Source organism: Camelus ferus, chromosome 10 (assembly GCF_009834535.1).
Source record: "Camelus ferus isolate YT-003-E chromosome 10, BCGSAC_Cfer_1.0, whole genome shotgun sequence".
Lineage (NCBI taxonomy): Eukaryota > Metazoa > Chordata > Mammalia > Artiodactyla > Camelidae > Camelus > Camelus ferus.
Genome location: NC_045705.1, coordinates 60037637 through 60064909, shown reverse-complemented (window position 1 = coordinate 60064909; position 27273 = coordinate 60037637). Strand labels below are relative to the sequence as shown.

At 43.2% G+C, this 27273-nt stretch overlaps 1 protein-coding gene and 1 non-coding gene across 2 annotated transcripts in view; both read left to right on the top strand.

Moving 5' to 3' along the window:
* The first annotated feature begins 264 nt into the window (after positions 1-264).
* Positions 265-27273, top strand: part of MAP6 (microtubule associated protein 6) — a 64868-nt gene continuing 37859 nt past the window's right edge. The window contains 2 exon segments of the mRNA XM_014556640.2: positions 265-1596; positions 1598-1953. Of these exon segments, the coding sequence (XP_014412126.2) occupies positions 1045-1596; positions 1598-1953 (908 nt within the window). The 5' untranslated portion in view covers positions 265-1044.
* Positions 12498-12569, top strand: TRNAT-AGU. The gene has a single exon. It is a non-coding gene; the product is annotated as a tRNA-Thr (tRNA).

Here is a 27273-nt window from a genome sequence, read left to right as displayed (position 1 = left end):
TGGGAAGCCAGGCAAAGGGGTTTAAATTCGGCCCAGAGACTTTGGCCAATAACAGGAGCTCCCCTTTTAAAACGCATCTATTCTGGGAGAGACATTTTACTAGAGGTTTCTTCCATTTTTTTTTTAACTGAATCACACACACACACACACACACACACACCCACACACACACACACACACACACACCCCAGTACAAGGACAGCAAGTTATAAGAAGCCTGGGACTTGAACCCACCTAGGCCCCGGATTCTGCTGTTGCCTAGGAGCTGAAGAGGGAGGAGCTGCCAGATCCTAGGGAGGCGGGGAGAGAGGGCGAGTTCCCAGCAGCCCGCGGTGACGACAGCAGGTGATTTTTTTTTTCTTCTGCAGCGCGTTCTCTCACCATCTCTCCTGGATTTTTCCCCCACTCTGCTCAGCGGCAGAAAAGGGTGGGGCCGCTTCCTTGCAGCAGAGACGTCGGCAGCTGCAGCATCATTGGGAGCAGCGGCGGCGGCAGCAATGCTTGGTCTCTGTGAGAGGTGATCGCCTCAGAGTCCTGCTAGGTGGCTGGCTGCGACCAGACGCCGGCGGAAAGGAGAAGAGAGCTTCGTCTGTAGCCCCTGTAGCCACACTGCCCAGCCCTTCCTCTGCGCCATGGCTTAAGCCCGCAGCCATCTCGGCTCTCGTCGCCTCGCTTGGACGGGGACTGCGCGCCGCCGCAGCCGCAGGGAGGGGCGCGTCCCAGACACCTTCGCCCAGGGATCTGGGGACGCCTTTTCTCGCTCCGCGGTGCTCTTAGCTGACCGCACTCCGAGACCTTTGCGGCGACTCCCGGAGGCGTTTGCAGTCGGAATCGAGGGACTTTACGGACTTTATCTCGGTGATATCTCTGCCCACTCGACCTTCCTGGGTGCTTTCTGAGGAAGGAGGGCGCGGTAGTTCAGGCCACAAAGGAAAATACGGTGGGAACCAGATTGGCCTGTCGAGGGCCAGGGGACTGAGAAAGATTAGAGTCTTGCTTTAGAATCCAGCAAAGAGAAGGAAAGCCAGCTCTGCAGCGAGCACCATGGCGTGGCCGTGCATCACACGCGCCTGCTGCATCGCCCGCTTCTGGAACCAGCTGGACAAGGCGGACATAGCGGTGCCGCTAGTTTTCACCAAATACTCGGAGGCCACCGAGCAAGCGGGTGCCCAGCCGCCGCACCAGCAGCCTGCGCAGCCGGCGCCCGCGCCCCCTTCGGCGCGCGCGGTCGCCATAGAAACTCAGCCGGCCCAAGGCGACGGGGATGCAGTTGCCCGGGCAACAGGGCAGGCGCCCGGGCCTGGCGGCGACCGCGAGGCGGGGGCCGCCTCAGGCCGCAGCGGGCCGGGCCCGGGCTCTGGCTACGGCTCCAGCTCCACTTCTGGCGCGGGCCCAGCGGACTCGGTGATGCGGCAGGACTACCGCGCTTGGAAGGTGCAGCGGCCCGAGCCGAGCTGCCGGCCGCGCAGCGAGTACCAGCCTTCCGACGCGCCCTTCGAGCGCGAGACCCAGTACCAGAAGGACTTCCGCGCCTGGCCGCTGCCGCGCCGCGGGGACCACCCGTGGATCCCCAAGCCCGTGCAGATCTCCACGTCCATCTCAGGCGGCGGCGCCTGTGCTTGGGACGCCACAGCGCCGGCCGCAGAGCCAGGAGCGCTGGCCGGCGCAGGCCGCTGCCGAGGCCCCGGAGCAGGAGGCGGCCCCTGGCGGAGCAGGTGTCCTTGCGGCCGGAAAGGCGTCCGGGGCGGACGAGCGCGACACACGCCGGAAGCCCGGTCCCGCCTGGATGTTGCGTCGTGCCGAGGGGCTGGGGTACGAGCAGATACAGCTGCCCGCAGCCCAGGCCCAGGTCCAGGCTGCGGGCCCAGAAGCGGGCAAAGGGCGTGCGGCGGCCGACGCCCTCAACAGGCAAATCCGCGAAGAGGTGGCGAGTGCGGTGAGCAGCTCCTACAGGTGAGACATGGCCGGCTGCTCAGGCCACGGGGCTGGTGGTCGTCCTTACCCACTCCCACAGATTCTCCTCATCACAGGGCTTGCTGTCAGCCTCCCCCTCCCATCCCAGACCACACCCATTCCCGCGCCCCAGCCCTGACCAACAGCTCTTTGGCTCTTTCTGAGGTAAAAGCTGTTAGTATTACCCATCCCAGCCTAACCAAGTCTTTCAGTTAACCACTTCAGCCATCCTTTCCCCATCCCCGCTCCACTCCAAGTCCCTGCCTGCGCAACAGAGACTTTTGCAATTTCTTCACCTCACTGGGTGCTTCCATTCTGCCGCACCCAGTCAACAGCTGCATTAGCCTGGATGTTGCCCCTTGCTGGCTCAGCTGCCACCCAGAGGCCTTGCTGAGTTCCCACTGGCCAAAGAAGAGTGACATGTCCTCCTTCCCTCCTCCCTAACCCAATTCACTTGGCCATTCATTCTTTCCCTGCTGTCTCTCTGTCCCTGGGAGACAGCCAAGCACCACACCCTTTTCTAGATTCCCTGCAGGGCCCTTATAGGGCACCCTCCTCCTTCACCCACTCAGGCTTTGAAGGCAGATTCCTTATCCCTTTTACTAGCCATGACACATTGGGCAAGTTTTTTTTTTTAACCTCTCTGGGCCTCAGGTTCTTATCTGTGAGATGTGATTGATAATAGATTCTTAGATTGTTCACACAGGTATTGATTTAATATTACTCAACGTATTTTGGGCACCTGCTATATGCTAGGCACTGAGCTAGACATTTAGAAGATTACATGAGATGATTCAGGAGGAGAAATATTCCTGGCACGTAGTAGGTAATCAGTATATCTTGGTTCCATTGAGAACTTCTGCATGATGCCTCATTATTCTGATTTACACTTCCTAGGTACTTCCCACCTACTCCCCTATTGATGCATCTCTTTTCTCATTTCCTTTCATGTTCTCCAGGTTCTTATTCTCTTACCACCAAGAACGCCCTCTTCAGCACGTTTAAATTTCCTTTAAATGAATGCCTTCAAGCAAGAGCGCATTTATTCTCTCTCTCTCTCCTTCTCTCTCTTTCTTGAATTCACCCTCTGCTGTAGCCTCTGCCCTTCCAGTCTGCTTTCTCACTCTTCATCCATTTAATATATATTTTTGAATGCTTAGCTTTCAGTCCTGCCCTTGTGTTTCGAACCAAAACAATTAGCTAACAGATCACCGTTGACTCTGAACATGTAACATTGGGCTTGGGGTCTCCGGGGAAGCAGATGTGCATGATGAGGAATTGAGCTAGAAGTGTTCAAAATGTGGTTTATGGGGTCCTTCATCAATGCCACAGGCAGTTGCCTTCTTCCTGCAGGAGGGTGTGGACAGGAGGACTGCAGAGTTTGTGTCTTTTGCCAAGATCTTGTATGTAGCCCTGTAACAGACTGATGTCCTTCCAGTGAATATGACAAACACTCCCTCTTGTGCTGAGGAACAAACAGCATTGATAGACATCCTCTCTTGTTAAGAAAAAATCTGCGCTCTGCTCAGGTTTTACCTCTGGAAAACAATAGCCAATGAAAAGGGGCAGCTAATCAATTGGCCCCTACTCCTTCCTGAATTCCACCTCCCACTTGGCATTTTTCTCTTAGTTTATTGTTATCCTGGCCACACTGGTCCCCCAGGAGTACACCAGTTCCTTTTGGATCAGGCAAGGACACAGATCCTTTTCCTTGGTTCTAGGTATGAGGAAGTGGAATTTTCACAATATCTTTATGCTACTACCAAAGAGGATCCAAAAGAAAAGAAAGGAAGCAAATAAGCAAGGAGAATTTTTTTAAAGCCAATTTATAGCTTTGTGATTCTGCCGTGGCTTTCTTGTTTGCAAGGCCCTATTTCATTTCCTAAGAACCGAGAACCCTAAGGTTGGCCTAACATCACAGATTTCTGGACTGGCCTTTTCATCATCCTACTCCCAGTCTGCCTCCCTGTGGCAAGTGGAACCTTACCACCTACCAGGCAGAATTTACCTCTTTTTATTTCCATATAGTCAATGCCAATCAAGAGAGATCCACATTCTCAAATCTTGTTTGGTGATGCTACTCAGTTTATGTCTCCAGGTTGGTACAAATTGGCTTTGTCCATAAATGATTGGCCAGACAGTCAGGCAATAATCCACCCTTCAGACACATCTCACTCCAAATATTTTACGTTGTACCTTTGTTCTGTGTAGCCTCTTCCCCCAAAACAACACCTTAACTGTGCAGTAAGGCATGCTTTATAGTTAGAAGTGATTGGATTGAATGGGGAGAGCGGGAGGCTATTCTCTTGTAGCTGGTGAGAATGATTATTTTTAATAGATATCAAAATTTCATCAACCTGTCAAGTGAAATCTCTACATACTTCAAAAAATATTTTTTTCTAATTTGGGTCTTCTGTAGAATTTAATTATGCAGATGACTTTGGGGTCAGCAGTTCCATTTTGCTGTATAATCAGAAGGGTTTTGAAACATTAGAAGAATGAATATGGCTGAGACAGTCAATTTCTTTAATGGACAATTTAAGTGCATGACAAATTTGATGTGAAAGTTAATGCTATCTTTTGTTCCAGAAGAAAAATTAGCCAATAATAGGGAAATTCACTTTGGGTGAAAGTAGATATGAAGAAATAAGATAATTAATTAAATATACTATAAAGAAAAAATGCCTGGAAATTATAGATTTGTCTGGAACATTGATTTCCCCTCCCCCTCCAATTCTCTCACATTCTTTTCCTTTCTACGATTCTGAATATTTCCTGAATTTAAGTATGCTCCGTGTCTTCTGTAGGTGAGCCCTACATCACCTTAGGAGCCAAGTTGGGCTTCATTTCATCAAAAATTTGATTGACAAACCCTTTCTTCTGTCATTCTATGGAAATCATGGTTGTTTACACCATGGTGACTAGTTCATCTCATGGGCTTTATAAATGACATCTGTAAAATGATCTGTAAAATGACATCAATGTGAGCAGTTTGCTTAAATAGAGAAAAGACTCACAATCCATCAGCTTAATATATTGGCATATAACATAAAAATACATTCAGCATCTAGTCATATAATGCTAATTAGTTTTCTTATGAAATATACAGTTGGTAGATAACATCGTGTCCTTTGACGCTATGGTTTTGAAAAACTTTCCCTGATCAACAGTTCATCTAATTCATATAACTGATCCACACTAGGTTGGGATTTTTGCATTCAAGTGGTACCTCTAAGGTTTCCTTAGAATTATTCACAATCATGATGTTGATTAATTTTCAGGACATTCATATTACATAAATGATACTATAAAACTGAGAAACATGTCTTTGTTATCACTTTTAATGTTAAGGATGGATTTCACTGGGCAGCCACTTATGAATTTAGACCTAGCATTCTTAATTAGAAAATAGATGAGTCATGGGAGGGGATTAAAATTCCTCTCTCAGTCAACTGCATTGCCCCAGCCATTAGTTAATCATGATGGATGGGGTAGCAGTTGCTCCCTATAGAAATGGTGATGAGCAACTCTTCCTGGAAGAAATCAGCTGGGGCACCAGGAGGTAGAATTAATAAACCAGAGCAAAATAGTACTTGAAAAATGAGAGTGGTAACAAGGAAATCTGAAAGAAAAGTAGCCTTTAATACCTACCCTACAATCTTCCATAAATGTTGGAGAAAGGTCCATCTGACTCTGACGTATGCTATCCAGAACTCCCAATGCCTACAGGGCAACTGCCCAGTTCCCTAACATCCTCCTGGCTAAATCTCAGCAATACTTCAGGGCCAGTCTCAAATACTAGTCTTCAACAATGCCTTCCAGGTCCTGCCATTCCAAACTAATTTTTTTTTTATTCCCTTTTCATGTTTTGTATGCTTCTCAGTGTCTACTTGATACTTTTTTCCTTATCTGCCTCCCCAGTGGATATGAACACTTGAAGAGAAAGCCTGTATTTTGTTCATCTCTGTATCTCTCACAGCATAACATTGTGCCTAGGAACCATGGAGGTTTGTTGAGTCCAGTGGGATTTTTAGAGTTGGTGAAAAATTTATTCACCTACATACTGGTTCATTTCATTTGGTTTTATTTAGCTGAATTAATTTTGGAAAATGACCACCACATCCCTGCTATGTATCAGACAGGATACTGGGGATACCAAAAAGTGATAACCCTTATGTAAAGAAATTGTGTTTTCCTTAATCAAGATAAAGGAGAATTCCTACTAGGTTAGCACTAGAAGTAAATGTTCAAATGGGAAAGGGCAACAAACCAGACAGACCTGACTGTAGGTGCACCTTTACCCAGGGCAGTGGTCCTCAACCTTAGCTGTACAATGGAATCACTGGATAATTTTGAAAATGCTGGTACACGTGTGCCTTGCCCAGAAATTCTGATTTAATTGGTCTCGATTTGAAAATAAAAAAAAACTGCCTCAGATCATTTTCATGTGCAATTCAGGTTATGACCATACTTAAGGCAGAGGTTCTCAAAATTTAGTGCACAAAAGAATTATCAGCAGAGTGTTCGAAAATGCAGGTTCTTGGGCCTTATCCTCGGACATGCTGATTCAGTAGGTTTAAAATGAAGCCTAAGAATCTATATTTTAACAAGCACTCTAGGTAATTTTAATGCAGGTGAACTTCAGGCTTTAATTGGGAAAACACTGCTTAGAGAGATTTGCTATCTTTAAGGGATAGAGTTTTTCCATGTATAAATATCGTATTGCTTGCCATTTATTTAAGTCTTTTATGTCCTTCATTTACATTTTTGTAATTTTCTCCACAAAAGTCTCTTTCTCACATACACACACACACACACAATAGTTTTAAATTTTATTTTTCTGTATTTAAGCCTTTAACAATCTAACTGGATTTTAATTTTATGTATGGAATGAGGTAGGAATCTAATTGTCTTTTTTCCCATATAGAAAGTCATTTATCCAATGCCCTTTTTAAAAGTTCAACTTTTCCCTACTAATATCCCGCTAATATCTCTTCTATCATAAAGGTCACATACGCTTAGATATATTTCTGAGATCTCTGTTCTATTCCAGTAATCTGAGCTAGAGTCATACTATCATCTTTTTTTTCTGAGCTATTTTAAATTATTTTTCCTATTTTGAGGTGTTACATTTTATTACATTTTCTAATTTGTTATTGCTTATATGTATTAATTTTTGTATACCTTTCTTGTATTCAGCAACTTTACCACACTCTCTTGTTAGTTTTATTTATAGATTCTCTTAGACTGTCTGTAGAGATAACATATATTTTTGGCAAATACCAATTTATCATGTTCCTTTGTGATATTCATATATTTGTGCGTGTGTGTGTATGTATTGCTACACTGGTGAGGACATCCAATATAGCTTTGATAGTAGGTTTCACAAGCATCTTTGTCTTGGGCTATGGGATTGCTTCTAAAGTTTTGTCATTAAGTATGAGGTTTGCTCTGAATTATTATGAGATAGCATCATACAAGGTTAAGAAATTTGTCTTTATACTAGTTTATGAGGGTATTGAATTTTATTAATGATTTTTGCATCTACTGAAAAAGTCATATGGTTTTTATTTTTAAATATGTTAATAGATTGCTCTGATATTGAACCATCTTTTTATTCCTAGGATAAACCTTACTTAGGTAAAAATATATTTAATGATTCTGAATTCTTTTGCTACTTTTTATTTCAAATTTTTGCATAGATATAAGTGAAATTTGTCTAAATTTTTTTCCTTTTTTATATTGGTCTTGTGCAGTATTGGCATCCTGGTTATGTCTATAAAGTTAATAGGTAGATTTTTCTCCTTTTTAGTTGTTCGGAACAATTCATATAACAAGTGCTCCTCTTTAAATATCTGATAAGATTCTCCTGTAGAACTCTCCATACCTGGTGTCTTTTTCATGGGTAGACTATTTTTTTTTTTTACTACCAATTTGATGTCTTTAATGTGATTCATTTATTCATTTTTTGTATTCCTTCCTGAGCCAATTTTAGTGTTTTATATTTTTCTATAAAATGTTACATTTTGTCTAATTTTAAAATTTATTGGTATAAGATTGATCTAGTGAATTTAAAAATCATCTCTACTTATCTGCATGTATATCCCTTTTCCATACTTAATACTAATTGGTACCTTCTTTCTTTTTATTCATAATAGTTGTATTGAAGTTTGTTTAATTTTTTAGTCTTTTTAAAGAATCATATTTTGGTTTTGTTGATTGTCCCCCTTTTCAGTAAATTTTGCTCTTATTTTTACTATTCCTTTACTTTTTATGCTTTGAGAGGTAGGCATAGCCCAGGTTAGGGACAGTTTTATATCCATGGCTAAGAAGTTTGGATTTTTTCCTAAAGAAATGAGTCACTGAAGGAATCTAGGCAGAGGAACTACATGATAGTTTAATATGATTTAAATTTGATAAATATCCCACTGGCTGGTAACCTGGAGAGGTTGGATAAAGGGTGGCCAGTGACAAGGCTATTGAAATAACCCAGAGAAAATGGTAAAGCCTGAGCTGTGGCTGTGAGCTTGGGGATTTATAACATAGTAAATATAGTTACAGAGCAACAGATCTTAATGACCAATTGAGCTGCAAGGAAGAGGATAAGTACAGAATAATTCTTTTGTTTCTGGTTCAGGTAACTGGTAGTGGTACTAGTCATTGGAACAGATTTTTACTTTGACTTCTGTGATGAATATAAAGGAGAAAAAATTCCAGAGTGAAAGTTGGGCTTATTTTTAGTATCCAGAATTTAATTTGCCTATGGGACATCTGACAAAAACTTTCAAGAGGCAGCTGAGTAAATGGATCTGAAGTGTAGGAGAGTGATCTAGGCTGTAAATATAGATTTGAAACACCCTGTGGATATTATTAAAGCCATGGGAGGAGGTGAAATCTCCCCAGAGAGGGAGTAGAGAAAATTAGCCATCAGAAATGAAACCCTGAGTGATGCGTCTGTTGGGGACAGCAGAAGGAATAGCCATGAAAAAGACAAAGGAGTGATCGGAGGGGAGGGAGGAAAAGCAGGAGAGAGATTTACCATGGAAACCACATTGAGTACCTAACTCAGCAATGCCTTATGCCTCCCTGGAAATTTTTCCTGAGTAATTACTGTGTGCAAAGCATTTTTCTAGCTCATTGGTTGACCTTGTGCAGTTAGATATAATGTTACTGAGGCTAACCCACAAAGAGGAGAGGAAAGAAGATATGTGCAATTAATTCTTGGTTGCTCTCCTAGGAAAAAATGGCATCTAATGCATATGTGAACTTTTAAAAAAGTCAAGTCAGTGATAGTTCTAAATCTACAATCACAAAGAATGACTCAATGTCCCAGTTACAAAGCTAAAATAATCTAACAATGTCCACTAGGATTAGAGAGCCATCTCTGTAATCAGTGCACCTTTGGCTTTTCAAATTATGTCAGCTGTATATATGTAGAGAGGTGAGCTTCTGATTCTCTGCTAAATGAAGAAAACTGCAAATGGACCTCAACCAGCAAACTAAAAATTCTCTTGATGTTCACTAAAGATGCTAGTTTTCACCATTAGAAATACTAATAGTTAATGAAGTGCCTACTATGTGCCTGGCAGGCTGCTAGAAACCACAGATGCATTTTCTCCTGTAATCTTTATAGCAGTCCTGCAGAAGTGGCCCTTTTCCTTCACTGTTAGAGCTTCAGACCCACAAGTCCTCTTGTCTGCTTTTAAGACTGTTGAAGGCACAGACTTTGTCTAACACTAGCCTTTCTCTACACACGGCACTTCCTCCATGTCGTATTAACACATATTGTCTTAACTCAGTTTCAATCCAGTAAATATTGATTAGTGTCTACTCTATATCAGGCTAATTCCGAGGGAGACAAAGTAGTCCTTGCTCTTGAAAGCTTGTTTATTAGGCAGAGACAGGTGTGCTGAAAAGTTATAGGTACCCTGATAAAAAGTCTATGTGGGGTATGGTGGGGTACAGAGGAGAGAGGGCTTAAATCCACTTAATTTGAAGGTTATCAAGGAAAGGGTTCAGTAGAGAAAGGACTGGTAGGCTGAATCTTCAAAGATGAGTGGGCATGAAATGGGGAAGGGGTCAATCTGAGTAAAAGTACAGAAGAGAAATTGTCAGCAGTTCTGAGCAGGTCTTACAACTGAGAGGTCTCATTGGATAAGGATAGAATGGTGAGAGCTAAACTGGGTAGGTAGGCTGGGGCCAGATCCTTTACTCTATGAGCAAATGAAGAGGCAGGACTGGGTTTTGGCAAAGGTGACTTTGGCAGCAATGGGAAGGATGGATTGGAAGGGATTAGGCTGGGAGCATGGAGTCCCGGAAGGAAGCTGTAGTCTAGGTGAAAGATGACAAAGACCTCCAGCCAGGGAAGGATGTAAATGAGCACTGATGGTGCAGAATAACATCAGGTAGTGGCTAACTGAAAGTCAGCAGAAGGGGAAAGGGAAGAGTCTAGGATGTTTCCCAGATTTCATGCTTTGGATGTCTAGGGAAACAATCGTTCACTGTAGATAGCATAGTTTTGGACAAGTTTAATTTGAGGTGTCTTTGGAAGGACTACATGGAGATGTTCAATAGAAAATGAAAACAGAGACTCACACTGCTGGTATGGTGTAAATTACTACAATCGCTTTATTAAACTCTATGTTTTCCTTATGACCCAGTAAATGCATCCTTGAGATTGCGTACCTAACAGAAATGAGTACAGAAGACTTGTATAAGAATGTGTATAGCAGCTTTATTAATAATAGCTAAAAAGTAAAACCAACCCACATGTCCATCCACAATAAGATAGACATTGTGGTGTATTCATACAGTGAACTATCCCATGGCAGGCTGTGGCTGGCAGAATGATGGTCCCCTCCCCCACCCCAAAATGTCCACATCCTAATTCCTGGAACCTATGAATATGTTAAGTTAAAAAGCCAAAGGGACTTTGCACATGTCATTAGGTTAAGGCCCTTGAAGTGGGGTGAGTATCCTGGATTATCCAGATGGGCCCGTTATAATCACAGGGGTCCTTATAAGTGAAAGAGGCAGTGGCACAGTGGCACAGTGGGATGAAGCCTTGTCCAGCCATTGTTGGCTTTGAAGATGGAAGGGGGACACGCACCAAGGAATGCAGGCAGCCTCTCAAGCTAGAAAAGGCAAGGAAATTGATTCTCCCTAGAGCCTTCAGAAGGAACAACTTGCTTCTGCTGAAACCGTGATTGTAGCCAGTGAGACCTGTTTCTGACTCTTAACTACAGAACTCTAAGGTAATACATTCATGTGGTTTTTAGCCGTTCAGTTTGTGGTCATTAGTTACAGCGGCTATAGGAAACACATACACAGGGTTTCTCAATGTCAGCACTATCGACATTTTGGACCAGATAATTCTTTGTTGTGAAGAGCTGTCCTTGAATTGTAGGATGTTTGGCAGCATCCCTGGCCTCTTTCCACTCGTTGCCAGTATCATTCCCCACTGCATTACCCCCTCACTCAGAGTTGTGACAGTTTAAAATATTTCCAGATATCACCAAAAGCCCACTAGGGGCAGGGCAAAATTGTCCCTGGTTGAGAAGCACTGTTGTATAGCAATGAAAAAGAAAATTAATGTAATACTCGCTAGCATGGATAGATCTTACAGACAATGATGAGTGAAAGAAACCAGATACAAGTGCACTTACTGAATGATTCCATTTACATGAAATTTCAGAAACAGGCAAAGGTAATTGATGGTAATGAATGTCAGAATACTGATGATCTCTGGGGGTGGGGTGGCTAATTGGCTGAAATGTTGGAAATGTTCTATATCTGATCTGGGTGGTGGTTATGTGGGTCTATACATACGAACAATTAAGATTTATGGACTTTATCCTATGTTTGTTATACCTCAACAAAAAAAAATAAGAAAAATTACAAACCAGGTAAACGAACATATAAATGTGATACTCAGGAAAGAGGCAGAACAGAAAAGAACAATCTGGATCATCAAGCGTCAGGGTGGGTGGGAAGAAGGAGGGTGAGAGAAGACCGTGCTGTGGCCAGAACCCCGCTGCACCAACATGTATCAGGGGCGAACAGAAGAGCCAGTCAAGGAAGGAGCATGTATGTCTGTGTCATCCCTGTCCGGGAGTGAGAGCACAGGCCCACCGTGGTCCCGCAGGAGCTACCCATACACGTGTAACATAATAGTACTTCTCTTCATCCTCCCTGTCCCTCCATTGTCAGTGTGTATTCCTTATCAAACTGAGTGAAGAGGCTTTGCAGGACCAAGCCTGATGTAACCTCTTTCGCAGACCACGAAACCCCCTATAAATGCTTCCACTGTGCTATTCCCTGTGGTCACTGTTCCCTGTAGTGACTTCAAAAAGTTGGCTCAAGTTGTTGCATATCCTAGAGGGCATTTTTACAATCTTCTTGACCACTAAAAATTGTTCTCTATTAAATCATAATAATGGGTGAAAGAAACTTTGTGCCTGTTGCTTTAACATCTCTTTTTATTTAGACTTCATCATGACCTTTTAAGGAAAACATCTCTCTCTTTAAAGATGAATAATAGAGGGGAGGGTATAGCTCAGTGGTAGAGCACATCCCTAGTATGCATGAGATCCTGGGTTCAATCCCCAGTACCTACATTTAAAAAAAAAAAAAAAGATGAAGAATAGAGTCAGGGAGGCCCAGGGACTGAGGATCACAACCAGTCAGTGGCTGAGCTGGCTCAGGAACCTGGTTCTCCTCATTCCAGCCTCCAGTAGTGTCCACTCAAGCCAGTGCCTACCATATCCCCATGGTTCCACATGTCATTCCCGGGGTGGGGTTGGGGGGGCTGCTGCCTGCCCCCTACGCCTGCCCTTCATGCTGTCTTTTTGGCTCCCACTCTCCTAAGCCCATGCCATCTTCCTTCACCTCCTGCCTGGTTCTGCAGTGGGAGAGGGGTGGGTGGTCTCACTACTCCTTGTCCTGAACCCTCCATGGATCCCCTTCCCTTCCAGAGCAAGGCCCGGGTCCCGCAGCCTGCAGTCAGGGCCCTCCAGGACCTGACCTACGTGGTGCATCCAGCATTATGCTCCCCATACACATCTGATGCTTTTTCCTGCAGATTCTTAGTTATGGTTGCACATTCAAATCTCAGGAGCCCCAGCAGGTGATCTGGCCAAATCACAGGCTGAGCTGGTCCTTGACAAGCCCCACACGTAACCACTGCTGGATTTTGCTCACAATTTTCGCTCCCACCCGCCTCCCATCTTCTTTCTAAATCCTCCCTATCTTTCAGGGCTTTTAGTCTATTGTGAAAGAGGCTTACACTATAAAAGCAGAGGATTGGATTGGATTTATTTGATCATAATATTATAATAATAATGCAGTGGGCTTAATATCATCTTTATTCCAAGTTCAATGCAGCATTTTAAGAGCACACAAAGGCTGGGGCTATGGAATTTGAGGATTCAAGATGCAGAGCACTTGATCCCACATACAGGAGTTTGCTGCCTTGTGGGGGAGGTAACTTGGATGCACGTATCTGAAGTACCAGGCAGGGCCTGGTAAGGGTTAAAATCAGGGCCAGCGTTCTCTAGGGCTGGTTAATTCTGTTGGAAGATTCATGAAGGGGATGGTTGTATGAGTCAGGGGTGATATACTGATGCCCTGTGAAGGATTTGGTGACCAGTAAAACTGGGTTTGAATCATTTCTCTTGGGAAAGCCTTTGTATTTCTCATCAATAAAATGGAGGTAATTACACAGTAGGGATTTCATGGAGTCATGATGATGGTGGAGGGAGATAATGCTTTTACAAGTGCATGCCTATCAGTAAGTGCTGCCTACTTTTGTTACTATTATCATTTGATAGAATGGAACAGAGTGGGTTATCAGTAAAAGTCTTTCACTGACTCATTCATTTAGCATCTGCCACATCTTGTATCAGGCATTATGGGAGAACCTGGGGATATAGAAATGAATTACATAGTACCTGTCCTAAAAAAGCTCTTGGTCTAGTGAGAGAAACATATTAGGAAAATTGTAATAATGGTAATAAGTGCAATAATAGAAATACGGACAAGGTGTTGAAGGGATGTAGAGGAAAGGGGGAGTTTGACTCGGTCTGAATCAGGGACCACTTCCTGAGGAGGTGGGCCTGTGTGGTATGCCAAAAGTGTGGAGTTTGTTCTACTGGGAAGGCACAGATTAGGAACTATGTATTCCTCCCTAGAGGGCTTTACCAATGAGATAAGAATGAAGAAGGCCATTTAAGAATACAATACTTACTAGTAATTCCAGCTCCTCTCAGGTGTCTAGCTTTATTTGGAGCTTTGCGTTCAAATCCTGCCTGCCACTTATCATATGACTTTGGCCAAGTTACTTAACCTGTCTTCTCTGGTTTTGTTTTTTCATTGATAAAATAGAACCAATAATACCTACCCAGCAAGGTTGTCAAAAGACTTAACATTCTGTTTAGTCTGTGTCTTATTTACCATTGCACCCCCAGCACCATGCTTAGTGCATGGTCTTTAGGAGATGCTAAATAGATTTTAACCGAACAAATGAATGAATGATGTATGTTCAGTACTTAGCATAGTGCTTAGCCCCTAGTAAGCCCTCAGGAAATACACCTCCTCATCCTCATTCTGCCCAGCGGGCTTGAGTACCATTTGGCTAATATAAAGAGGTAGTATTGCCTTTCTGGGTGCACACATTCTGAATTTCTGGGAACAGAACCCTGAAAGGCTCAGATAAAAGATTTTCTGTGAGTATCTTTTAGTCTGACTTGAAGGATCAGGGAAGACCTCAGAAAAGAGGGTATCATCTAGCTGAACCTTGAAGGATCAGTCTGATTTTAGTAGACTGAACAATCAAGTAATCAGGAAGGTGACACATTCCAAGCAGAGGGGACAGCTGGAGCATGTAGAGCTAGTTGTGCATTTGGGGAGCCACAGCTATTCAGATATGACTAGTATTCCAAGTGTGAGGAGTGATTCGGTAGGATGTAAGTCTGGAAAGCTCTAGATCAGCGACAGGCAAACTTTCTGTAAATGGATAGACAGTAAATATTTTAGGCTTTGCTGGCCCTTATATATTATACAACCAGAGAGAAAAAAATTTCCCCAAAGTTTTATTGATGAAACTCAAAATATGATAATAGTAATAACAGAATATAATCTTTTGTAATATATGTCTACTAATGAGGAGAACGGATTTTTTAGGGGAATACCATTTGCTGAAATTGAGTATAAATTAGTGTTCTTTTTCATCATATTACAAACATTTATCCACAAAAACTATTCTTAGCTCCTGGCTGAACAGAAACAGGTTGAGGGCCGGATTTGGCTCAAGGACCATAGTTTGCCAATCTCTGATCTATATTATTGAGGGAAGAATACTGTGCTATCAAGCTTCAGACTCTGTATTTAAGTAGCAAATATCCTCCTGAACAGTCCTGAGAATACTTGGTCTGACCAAGACTTATAATCACATTATTTATTCTTCCCAAGTGACATGGTCACTTGTTCCCTTACAGCTGAAAAGCAACAGGGCACACTGATGTACATGTGAGAGTCTCTTTGTCTTCATATGTAATGAGTAACCAACCCATCTCTTATAGCAACCAAGGATACAAGGTACAGGAGTCGCCATTGTGAAATATTATTAGTCTCTGGCTGCTATGACCATCTGTTTGGGGTTCCCCCAGGAGCTGGAACAGGCTTTTTTAAAAAAACAGACAAGGAAAAAGTGGTGTTCAAAGTACATAGGGATATAATTCACTTGCCTAGGATTCACCATCCAAGAAAAGCATGGAAGAGTGCTCTATCATGAAAGTTTTGTTCTAACGCCTCAAAGAAACCCCTGACCCAGCATTCCTCCAGTCGGCCAAAGGCTGGCTGTAAACTGGAGAGAGGCTTGGTGATTCTAGCTGCCAAGAATCTAACCTAACACCATTCTCCGGGAGTAGGGAGCCTTTTAAGACATTCAAACTACTGATTCAAACTACATTTGTGAGAAGTTGATACTTTATAAATGCTACCTTAATCTCTATCTAGATGGAGGAATTTTGGTATACAGTATTATTTTGTGAATGAATTGAATTCAATTCAGTTCGATCCATATTCAATTAATTCATTCAGTTTAATTCAATTTATGTTTGTTGAATACTCCCTATGTGTGAGAACACAGAGCTCAGCTCTGGAGATGACTGAGGTCCCCATTTTGGGACATCCTGATTTACTCTGTGTCTGTTCCTACTTCAATAGCAAGGAGAAATATGACAAGGAGGATGATGGTGATGATGATGATGGAAAAGGAGGAAGGGGCAGGAGGAGATCTTGCACTGCCAGCATATAAATGCTTTTAACCAGAAAGGTCTTTAGGGCTGGTAGCAATAGAAAAGGGAAGAGTTCTGAAGAGGTAGTGAGGGATATAAGGGAAACTAGTAATCACAGCTACTAATGTGGTAACCGTAGTGCAGCGGCTCAACCAGATGACTTGGCATCAGATAAATCTCAGTTCATATCTCAGCCTCTCTATTTACTATTTCTGGGATCAAGCTCTGCACTTAAGTTCCTGGATTACAGCTGTGAACAAGACAGACGTGGTTTGTCATAGGTGAGCTGTACAACAATAGATACACGTGCATCCTGATAACTAATATTAAATATGGCTGTCATGAGTTTTAGGCAGGGAAAGTACAAGGTGCTAACAGAGCACTTAATGACAGCTGACCAGCCTAACCTAGACCAGCAGTTGGAGCTGTCGTCTGAGGGAGGAGAGGTTGAGCCAACCTCTGAAGGATTTCGATGAGACTTGATGTCCGATCCACTTCCCGTGTGACCCTGGACAAGCCTGTCCTCCTTCTGGCTTCGTTTTCCTCACCTGTCACTAGAGGGTTGGCCCAGTCCCTTCGAAAGTCCTTCCCAGTGCAAAGGGATCAGACTCAAAGCCCCAAGTGCATGATGCCAAAGTGTCCATGTCATTAGCTTACAGTAGACAACACAGGGTAGAGGAGGGAGCACGACTGTGATCTGAAAATCTGATGACATTGAAGAGGGAACTCGTGGCCAAGGATTTGGTTTCATCCATTTGATACTGCTCTCATTCCCTTCTAAATAGCTGATGCTATCTTGTATGAGAAATTGTCAAAGCACTTTCAATTTTCTTTCCTTTTTCTTTTTTAGAGCTTAAAAAAATACAAAGAATAGTGTAACACCCATATTGTCAGTACCCAGAATTTTGAAAATTATTTTATTATATTTACTTCCATTCTTTTTTGTGCTAAATCATTTTTTTCTTTCATAGTAAAGCTTTCTTTGCCCAATTGGCCCGGACCCATTCTGCTCCTCCCTCCTCCCCCGCAGGAGGTTACTACTGTCATGACTTTGATGTTTATACTTCTTTATTGATAAACTATGTCAGGCATTGCTGTATATATGTGTGTGTGTTTACTTACATGACCTCCAACGCTATGTATCATTTTGTGACTTTTTTTCTCACAACATTATATATCTTGAAAAAATACAAACAGGTATCTATAAACACCCACTAATATACAGTTCCTCCTTTTTAATGGCTGTATAATCTGTCAGTATATGAATATGTCACATATTATTATTTATCTTTCTATATTCATATTTAGATTTTCTTAATTTTTAACTATAACACATAATGCTGCAATGAATTTTCTTATACCTGTCCCTCTGTGAATATTTTTAAGAGTTAAACATGAAATTATTGGATCTTGGGTTAAACACATGTTACTAGATATTGGAAAATTGCTGAACTCATTTAGACTTCAACTAATAGTGTATAAAAAATACTTCTGTTTCTTATACTGTCAGAACTTAAAATTTCATAGTGTGGAAGTGGTATACAGTTTAATTCATATTTCCCTAATTTTCAGTGAACTTAAGAAGCTTTTCACGTGTTTATTGGCAATGTGCACTCCTCTTCTGTGGACTGATGTTTATACCCCATGGCCATTGTCCTAGTAGGGGGTCATCTTTTTTATTGTTCTACATTGATTCTGATTATTAATCCTTTTTTTTTTCCTGTGGCTTGTCTTTTACCTTTATTTACAGTGTCTTTTGTCACACAGAAATTTTTCATTTTAATGTATTTAATGTGTTTAGTCCTTGCCTTTATGGTTTATGTTTTTATTCCTAATTGAAGAAATACTTCACTATCCCAAAGACATAGACATATTCTTTTATATTTTCTCCTGTTAGTTGCAAGGTTTATTTTCACATTGGGTGTTGTAATACATCTGGAAATAGTTTTTGTGTATAATGTGAGATAGGGATACGTTTTTGCATTCTTCTGTGTAGAAGGCCAGTGACCCTGTTGCAGCAAAGTGTGTTCAAGCTCAGTGTTACAGCTCAGTTGTGACAGCAACCCAGATCCCGGCGGGAGGCCAAGCAGCACTCAGAGGGTTGGAGAACTCAGGTTTATTACTCCAGCGGGCACAGAGGAGTTAACACTCCAAGCTCTGGACCCGAGTGTAGCTTTACACAGCCTTTTATAGGCTACCAGTCTAGACTTTTCAACATTTTGTAACATCATATGCAAAAAGTTATAACAAAGGTGACTAATTAGGAACAAGCTTTGTAGAAATGGACCAATCAGGAGTGAGGGAAATGAACCAATCAGGAGTGAGCTCCATGCAAATGAAGCAGTACAAATGGACCAATCAGGAGTTAGCCTAGGGAACCAATAGTAATCTTAGGGGTAAGTTCCACTTTCCTAGAAGTAAGCCATTTCAGAGTTTAAAAGGAGAGATAATGGCACTGGGCCAGGGAACTGGATGGTGCCGGCAGGAGAGTAGTGGCCCTGCCTGGGGGTCCTGCCAGTCTTTTTTATGGGGCTTCCCACCTCAGCCCAAGTCCACTTGTTTGAAAGGCCGTTTCCCTCTTCCTCCCGCCCCACCCGCCCCCCTCCCCAATATAAGAAATTCCCTCTGTCTCACAGCAAGTTCCCTCATTGGTGTGGATCTGTTCTGGGCTCCCTGTTTTGCTGCATGACCTGTTTCTCTAGTCCTAACAAACACCACGCTTACTATTATAGCCTTGCAATATGTTTTGATTTTTAACAGGGTAGTATCACTCTTGGTTGGTCTTTTTCAGAATTATCTTGGTCTTTCTTAGGTATTTACCCTTTCATAATTATTTTGGACTCAGTTTTCAACCACCACAAACATTACTATCGAGATTTTGGTTGGACTTGGGTTAAAATTACAGAGTAATCTGAAAATTGATCTTGAATAATACTGAGTATTTCTGTGTGTAAACAACATACTGCAGATATAGAACCTGCACAAATGGCAGGGAGCAGACTGTACTGCACCATTTTATCTAAGCGACTAGGTTTTTTTGTAGTTCATGTACATTAAGTCATTTTATTAAACTACCGTGCAAAATGAGTTGACTAAAGCAATTTACAAATTACTATAACAAAGCAGCAGAAACCTAGACTCTGCTTTAGTCTGGGTGTCTGTGACATTTCACACCACCGCATGTAGCTCTCTAAAGCTCCTTATTGGCCTTATGCAATTTAGAACTCAGTGCAGCAATCTTCCAAACTCTTAAACTTCAGACCCACATAATTATGTGTAGTAGCTGTCATGTAGATCAGCAGGGCAATGACGGTATCCGTGGAGGTCCTTGAAATGAGCACCTGCAGATACCGAGGGACAACTCTACATCAACGCATTTACTCAGGTCATCTTGTATATCCTTCAGAAAATTCTCTTTGTTTTTCCTGGATGTTTTCTAGATTCTGCTGCTGTTGTGAATAAGATTTCTTTTCCATTATCTTTTCTAACTGGTTGTTGGTGATGCATAGGAACAATGTTGATTGTTGTATACTTATCTTGTGCCTACAAACTTGCTGAATTCTCTTATTAATTCTAATATTTTCTCTTCTGAGTTTTTTCCTCTTGGGTTTTCTACTTACCTTTGCTTTTCTTTCTGTTTACTCTTTTGATCCATTCCTGCCTTTTATTGGGTTGACTAACATTTTCTGTATTTCCTTCTGTGTAGGAGTTATACATTCTATCTCTTTTTATGTTATTATTGGATGGTTTTTTGGTGGCCATCCTTATTTTCTTTTTCCTTTTTTTAACTTTTTAAAAAGTTGAATTATAGTTGGTTTACAATGTTGTGTTAGTTTCTGGTGTACAGCAAAGTGATTCTGTTATACATACACATACGTATATTCTTTTTTGGATTCTTTTCCATTATAAGTTATTACAAGATATTTAATATAGTTCTCTGTGCTATACAGTACATCTTTGTTGTTTATCTACTTTATATACATAGTATATCCTTATTTTTCAATCTGTATGTCTCACTTAAAGTTTCCAGTCAAACTTTGCCTCTGATCACCCCTCCCAACTTCCATATTCTTGTTGTCTTACATTTTTTGTCTTTGCTTTATATGACCTTTCATTTAGAAATAAACAGTAATAAATTTTTTATATCCAATGCTTATTTAGACTTGCCCCAATATTCAGTAACATTTTGCTCACCATTGATTTTGGAATATCACTCTTGCCTACTGGAATTATGTCTTTTGTCTGAAGTATCTTTATTTCACCTGATGCTTTAGTGATAGCTGAGTGAAGACTCTAGGTGGACAAGAGTTTCTTCTTAGCAATTTGGAGGGAACCATTGAAGGATATTAAACAAGAGAGTGAGTGATTGGATTCGCATTCTCAAGAGACCTGACTGGGGTCTGTGTGGTGAAAGGTTTGGAGAGGGCCACGGCTGGAAGCAGGGGGTACCATGATGCTGTGGTGCAGTCAGCAAGGTGCCAGGTCATAGGGATCACGTGGTAAGGAAGTGCATTTCAGACACCCCAAACAGCATGTGCAAAGGCTTGAGGTATCAGAAACTAAGCACATGAAACAGGGGTAGTGTGGGAGGGCTGGGTAGACTCCTGCTGGGGAATAGCAGGGATGTGACTGGAAATCTGGGCACTGCTGGCACGGCATCAAAGAGTCTTGTGCCAGTGGAGGTGATGGATGTAGTCCTGCTCTTGGACTGCGCTGGCAGGAAGTCGGGTCAGTGTTCTGCACTCTCTCTGAACCAAACATTAAATAATTGCTAAGAAGTCCAAAGGCTTACCTAATTGGGCTTTTGGTGGGTAAGTGCTGCATGAATCAGCCACTGGGAGACTGACCATTTAGGTTCTTGCTACCCAAATACCTGCAGCATCAGCTTCACCTGGGAGCTAATCAGAACTACAGACTCTTAGGGACCACCATGGACATCCTAAGTCAGACTGCATTTTAATAGACAGTGCATGGGTACTCTAAATAAGGTCTGAGCATCCTTGAGCTAGGGCAGGCTTTCTCTCAAGTGATCCAGACCACATGCATTGAAATCACCTGAGCCCCATCCCAGGCTCCTGGCTCCTATGCCTGACCTTCTGAATATGAATTACTAAGGTTGGGTTCAGGAACCTGAAATTTCAGTATGCTTCTAAGATTATTCTTAGGCATGTCAACAGTCACACTAATCCCAAAAAGACCTGGTCCAAACAGTCATGTTTGAATTGGGTCAGAAAAACAACTCTTTAAACTGTTTCGGTAAATTATTTCCTCCCTTTGTACGCAAAGCAGTTTGTAGGTCAGTCACTGGCCTATGGTTGGGGCTCAGTAAGTGTTAGCGTTGTAGTATTTGTGATATTTGAAACATCGTAAGTTCCTGGTCAAGGCCAGAACCAAGCAGGATCTAGGGAAAGATGTGCGTGTGTGTGTATGTGTGTGTGTGGGGGGGGAAGGGGTGGGTGTGTATCCGTCCATCTCTGTGCAGTGCATTGGGAGGGAATGAACTGAAGGATGAAGGATTCTGGATATCTCCTGTAACCCCCAGCCTGCGCTCTGCCCGGAGCTGGCGACCATCTGCTCTGAGCAGCCGCTTGTCTGGGAGTCGGGGGTATCCATGGGAACCAGTATGGAGGTTGCCAGGAGGGCTCCATGGCCACCAGCCAGAGGAGAGAGTGGAAATCAAGTGGAACTGAAAGTGGCAGACTTGTGAGTGTTCAATGGAGTGTGAGGCAGTCAGCTGGGGCGGGAGCACAGCCGGCCTAGCGTCTGGCCCCGGGAGAAAAACTCCAGACAACACCATGACTCACACAGCTGCACCCAGAAGGATCTCTGGAGACAATTTGAATGATAGTATTTTTCTCTCTCTCTCTTTCTTCCTCCTTCCCTCCTCCTCTCTCTCCTTCCTTTAATAGGAAACTTAGCTTTTTTAAAAAGTACAACTTTGTAGAAAAGAAAAGCATGAAATTTTTAATTACCTCAAATCCCACCACCCATAATCAAATGCTTTAATTTTGATGTCAGTTCATCTTTTCCTCTATGCGTATTTTTGTGAGGTTGAAACCATGCATTTCCAGTTCTATATTTTGTTTTCTAAAAGGTTATTTTGATTCAGGCACTTAGTTTTCAGAAATAAAGCAAAGGATTTGGAGTGAACTTTCCCCCTGCATCCACATCCTAGATCTGCCTGGTTAAAAATGAATGGCTGAGGCCAAAATGACAAACTGGTCCAAAATGGATGTTCCTAAGTAAACACTGTTGTGCCATCTATGCCAGCAGTGCCCATTTTAGTCATTTCACCAGTTTTTGAATTGGGCTTTTCTTGTGTATTTAAGCAACTTTGATAAAGCCTGTGCATAAAGAAAAACCACTTCCAAAGGGAGAAGAGAATGGTGATTGTTTTGCTGAGATGTTTCTGAAAAGAGCATTGAGGTTTAAATGCTGTATTGAACCTAGAATGTGGCATAGTGAGTAAGAACTGCATATCTGAATCATTTTTCCTGATTTTACTGGTACAACCTGATCCAATCATTCCTGTTACCGCAAGAGCACTTATGCCTCATGGCAGGGGCTGTGTCCTTAAGTGACCACTCATGTCTGAGGAAAAGTGGCATCACCAACCGAACGTGCAGACCTGCTGGTGAGACCAAGACGCCACTGCAGTCAGAGTGTTTCTCAGATTGATTCGTTGTTGACACTAGCTCTTTTCTGATCGGTTCACCCAGTTCTGTGTGACCTCGAGCAAGACACTCCACAGGGATGACAGCAGCCTCCACAAGAGCTGTAATAAGGGCTGGTGGTGATGAATGAGGAGAGTGTGAGCAACTAAGGGCTCAGTAAGGGCCACCTTAGTATTCTCAAATTTTCCCTAGTTATTAAACTCCTTTTTTAAATCATTTAAATGACTGCATACTATTCTGTCATGTGGGCATAGCACCTTTTATTTAACTGTTCTTCTATCATGGACATTCCACTTGCTTTCAGTTTTTCACCACTGTTAATTCAAAACATCATGATAAATGTCATTTTTCCCTCTGCATGTCTTCCCTCCCTCCCTCCTTCCTACCTTCCTTCCTTTCTTCTTTCTTTCTTTCAAAAGAAATCTATTTCAAAACCTTAACTTTTATCCACTGGCAGTTTGGTGACCGGAAGTAGTTTTAAAAGTAATTTGACCCCCCGTTTTACAGATGTGACAGCTGAGGCTGACAGCTGGGTTTGTGATTTGCCCAGTGGCACACAGAGGTAGGTTCAGAGTAGGGAACCGAATCTAAGTCTTTTTGGAGTCCTGGCCCAGTGCTTTCTTCTCTGTCACCAAGTAACCTGCAGTTCCACCTTTTTGTTTTGCTTGTCCACATGATTCACATCTCATCGCACAGAAATACTCCCAGCTTAGCCCATTTGAGACACTATAAATAGCTGAGTTATACTGGATGTATTTTTGCTCTTTTAAAAATTTCTCTCCTTTTACATGTTTATTAACAAGTTGAAACTGTTTTCATGGCAAACCAGAAAGCAGGAAATGTGTCTTTTTCAACTTAGTGTCAGTAAATACTATCATTGCATAATTGAAGGGAGCCTGTGATAATGTTACTAAACCAGGTTCATTTTCCCCTACCCTCAGCAAGCCAAAACACCGAGACACCAAGGTTAGCAGCAAAGAGAAGGTTTATTTACAGGGCAGCCAAGCAAAGAGATGGGAGAACAAGTCTCAGATCTGCCTCTCCAAAGGCAAGGGGTTCAAGGTATTTACGGAATAAAGAATAAAGAACCAGGGCGATCTGAGGCTTGGGAGTGTGGGGAAGGGTGACTGGAGAAAGATGTAATCATTGTTGTTATGCCCAGACGTAACTAAGCTTAGGCCTCTGCATGTTCAAAAGGTTGCCACGTTCAAAAGTGGGCACTCACGCATGCCCCGTTGACTGGTCAGTGGTCCTATCCAGTCTTAATAAGCACAGCTCAAAAAAGACACTGCTGACTTCAAGTTCCTGGAAAACAACTCAGGCAAACATCTCATCATTTAGGCTAAGTGAGGCATGGAGGACTTGCAAGTCTTAAAACGACTCTGATAAGTGAAAGCAGGTGAAACAGATTTGACCTACAGTTTCCATAACCCGACTGTACCTTGTGATCCGCTGTTCACTTGTACACTTTCGCTTGAGAAAAACAACATAAGTTTGGGAGCAGCTTAAAATTTTACTGAAAATTCTAACCCCCAAAGTAAACAAAGTCACTGGTAGAAGGCTTCATTTAAGCTTCTTGATTAACTTTTAAAATTAATTCAACAAATATGTTTGAAGACCCATAGTGAACAAGAAACTGAGTTAATCTGATCACTGTTCAGAACAAGGCAGTATGTCCTCAAGTTGCTTCTAGTTTACTACAGGAGGCTGCCTGAAAATACAGGCTGCTTTATTATTCAGTTGTGATAAGCCAACACATCAGGAGAGGACTGCCGTTGAAAAAATAGTTTATTCTCAAGAGGAGGAGGCAGGCCTCACCATGCCCCACAGAACCCTGCAGGGCGGTGCCAGGGTTGGTCAGGAGGCAGAAGGAGTGAAGAAAACCAGAAACTGTGGGCAGGAGCCTTTGTTGTGGGTTTTACAGGAAGAAATGGGTGAGGCAGAGTAAGCAGGCTGAGCAGGGGCAGGATTGGCTAGTTTGAGTAATTCCAGAGAGCTCTGAGGCATAGAGGCTGTCCAGAGTCTTCTGGTGCCTGGCCCTGGGGTGGTTAGAGCAGGAGGATAGTGGCCCAAGAGAGAGCCCAAGAAAAGGAGATGGTGAGGAGGGGCACTGGATTCTTTGGTTTGTGTGTGAAAAGCCTATTTGCTCCCTAGGAATGACCGGCACTGGGGTGGGCGTAGGGGAAGTCTCTCCAGGGTGGGTAAGACCCCAGATGCTCAAACATCAGAACGAAAAGAAATGCCTAACACAGAGATAAGGCAGGTCTAGCACTGTATGAGGAGGAAAGCTGTAAGTAGCAAAGAATAAGCACACTTTGGGCCTTAAGAGGAAAAGATTATTTCCAGAATACTTGTTCTGACAAAGGCTAATGGAAGAAATGGCTTTTCAGCAGGGCAGGAAAGAGTCCCAGCTCCCACACTCACTGGCAGGTTGCCTGCCTTGGGCAAATGACTGAAACCCTCTGACCAATGTTTATTCTATTTATATCTTAAAGTTGTTGTCAGAGCAAGTGAATACTCAGTGTTTCTCTCACTGTGCAGAGTCCATGGACCTGCATCAGAACTTCGTGGAGGGTCTGTTTAAAATGCACTTCCTGGAACCAAGAATCAGACTACTGAGGGTGGGGCCCAGGAGTCTGCATGTTAACCAGCCCCTCAATCCCTAGCTGATTCTCAGGAATACTGAATTTGGAGACCAGCCTAGGGAAAACAAGCTAGGTGCATTCTGGAACTAAGGAAAAATACTGTACAGATGTAAAGAGAGTTTAGGTCCTTATTTCAACCATCAACTTTCCTATGCTTCAGTATCTTCTACATGTCAGCTCTTAAACAAGAATTCTGTTTGGGTTGCCTGCCTCATGTCGCATCTGCTGAGCTACGTATTAAACACAGGACGACAGCAACACGGCCCCAGCCCTGCCTCCTCCGCCCTGGCTGTCTGAGGCCGGCTGCTGGGGGAGGCCGATGTTAAAGATAATCTGACGGCTTCAGGAAGGAACACAGACAAGGACCCAAGTCCCCTCAGAAGGCAGACAGGCAGGCTCGGCACACGGCCTGGCCTCCAGTGCAGCTGTGTGGTTTCAATTCTATGTTGATCTAAGTGGGTTTCTGTTTTTACCTCAGATTTTTTAAAATATAAACTGACAGACTAACTGAAAGTCATTTGGGCTCTTTCAAGGGAAAATAACGTGGGTAGGAATTCTGAATAACGCTAAGTGCTCTGGCCTCATCCAGCTGGGCCCTTGGCAGATGGTGCTGTGGGAGCCGGTGGTGACTGGACGGGGCAAGGAGAGGGCGGCTTAGCAAGCAGCGCTCGTTTGGCTGGTGTCGCTGTGTTAATCCTCCCAGAAGACCTCTAGGCGCATGTTCCCCGTGTGTCTCCAGTACAGTGGGGTTCGGGTGGATTCAGGCGCCGGAAGGTGTGGAGGGGCTTCCTGGTGGCTGTGTGACTGGAGGCCCCTTGCTTTCCTGGCCAGACTGCCCCACGAAGATGCCGGATCCCCGCCCGCGGCTGGGGCTGGAAGCCATGCTTCTGACTAGTTACTTTCTAAAACCCTGGTGATGTAGCGCTCAGGTTATGAACTGAAAAGCTCTCAGTTACTGCCTTTTGCAGAGACCATTCTTATCTGATCTCTGACAGAACAGCCCAAACCCTAGCTGCTGCTTTTGCGCTACATTTCCCTTCCACTCGCCTACTAATCATGCAGTAATTATCATGTTGGTAATTACCTCATTAGTAATTTGGTGTGAGAAAGCTCTGTGAAAGAGTAATAAAAGGGGCGTCTCTTTATAGCGACAGGGTTACAGATGACAAATGCAGTTTTCGTAGCCCTCAAACCCTCGCTAAAAGGAAAGGGAAAACTTTTCCTGCACAATTTTGAAGTGTCAGCCTATCTCTTAATTAATACATTTCTCTGTTTTCCTTGTGGTTTGAAGAACCCATTTCTTAAGTGAGTGAAGGCCCTCTGAAAGTTCTAGAGAAGGGCGGCAGCAACAATGGTGAGCAGCCTCACATGCCCCGCCCCGGCTATGGTTGGGGGGCCCAGGAGGGAGGGCCTCATAAAACCCAAAAAGACACACACCTGACGAGAGAACTAGTATCCTAGTCATTGGTCCCCAGCACCAGCGCCTCAGCGTCCCTTCTACTGAAACCAGGTCAGAATCCCCTGGAGGCTGAGCCTTTGTCCTGCCGGCCTGCCTGACTGGCTCTTGGCCTGAGGAACGGAGGAATGTGAGTGGGCTTCTCAGCACAGCAGGCCTGGCTCCCTGCCGTCTGGGCATTGACCACCATGCACCCCCGTGTTCCCTACCCTCGAGACCCTGACCACAGGCACACCTTGGGGGTCTTTGTG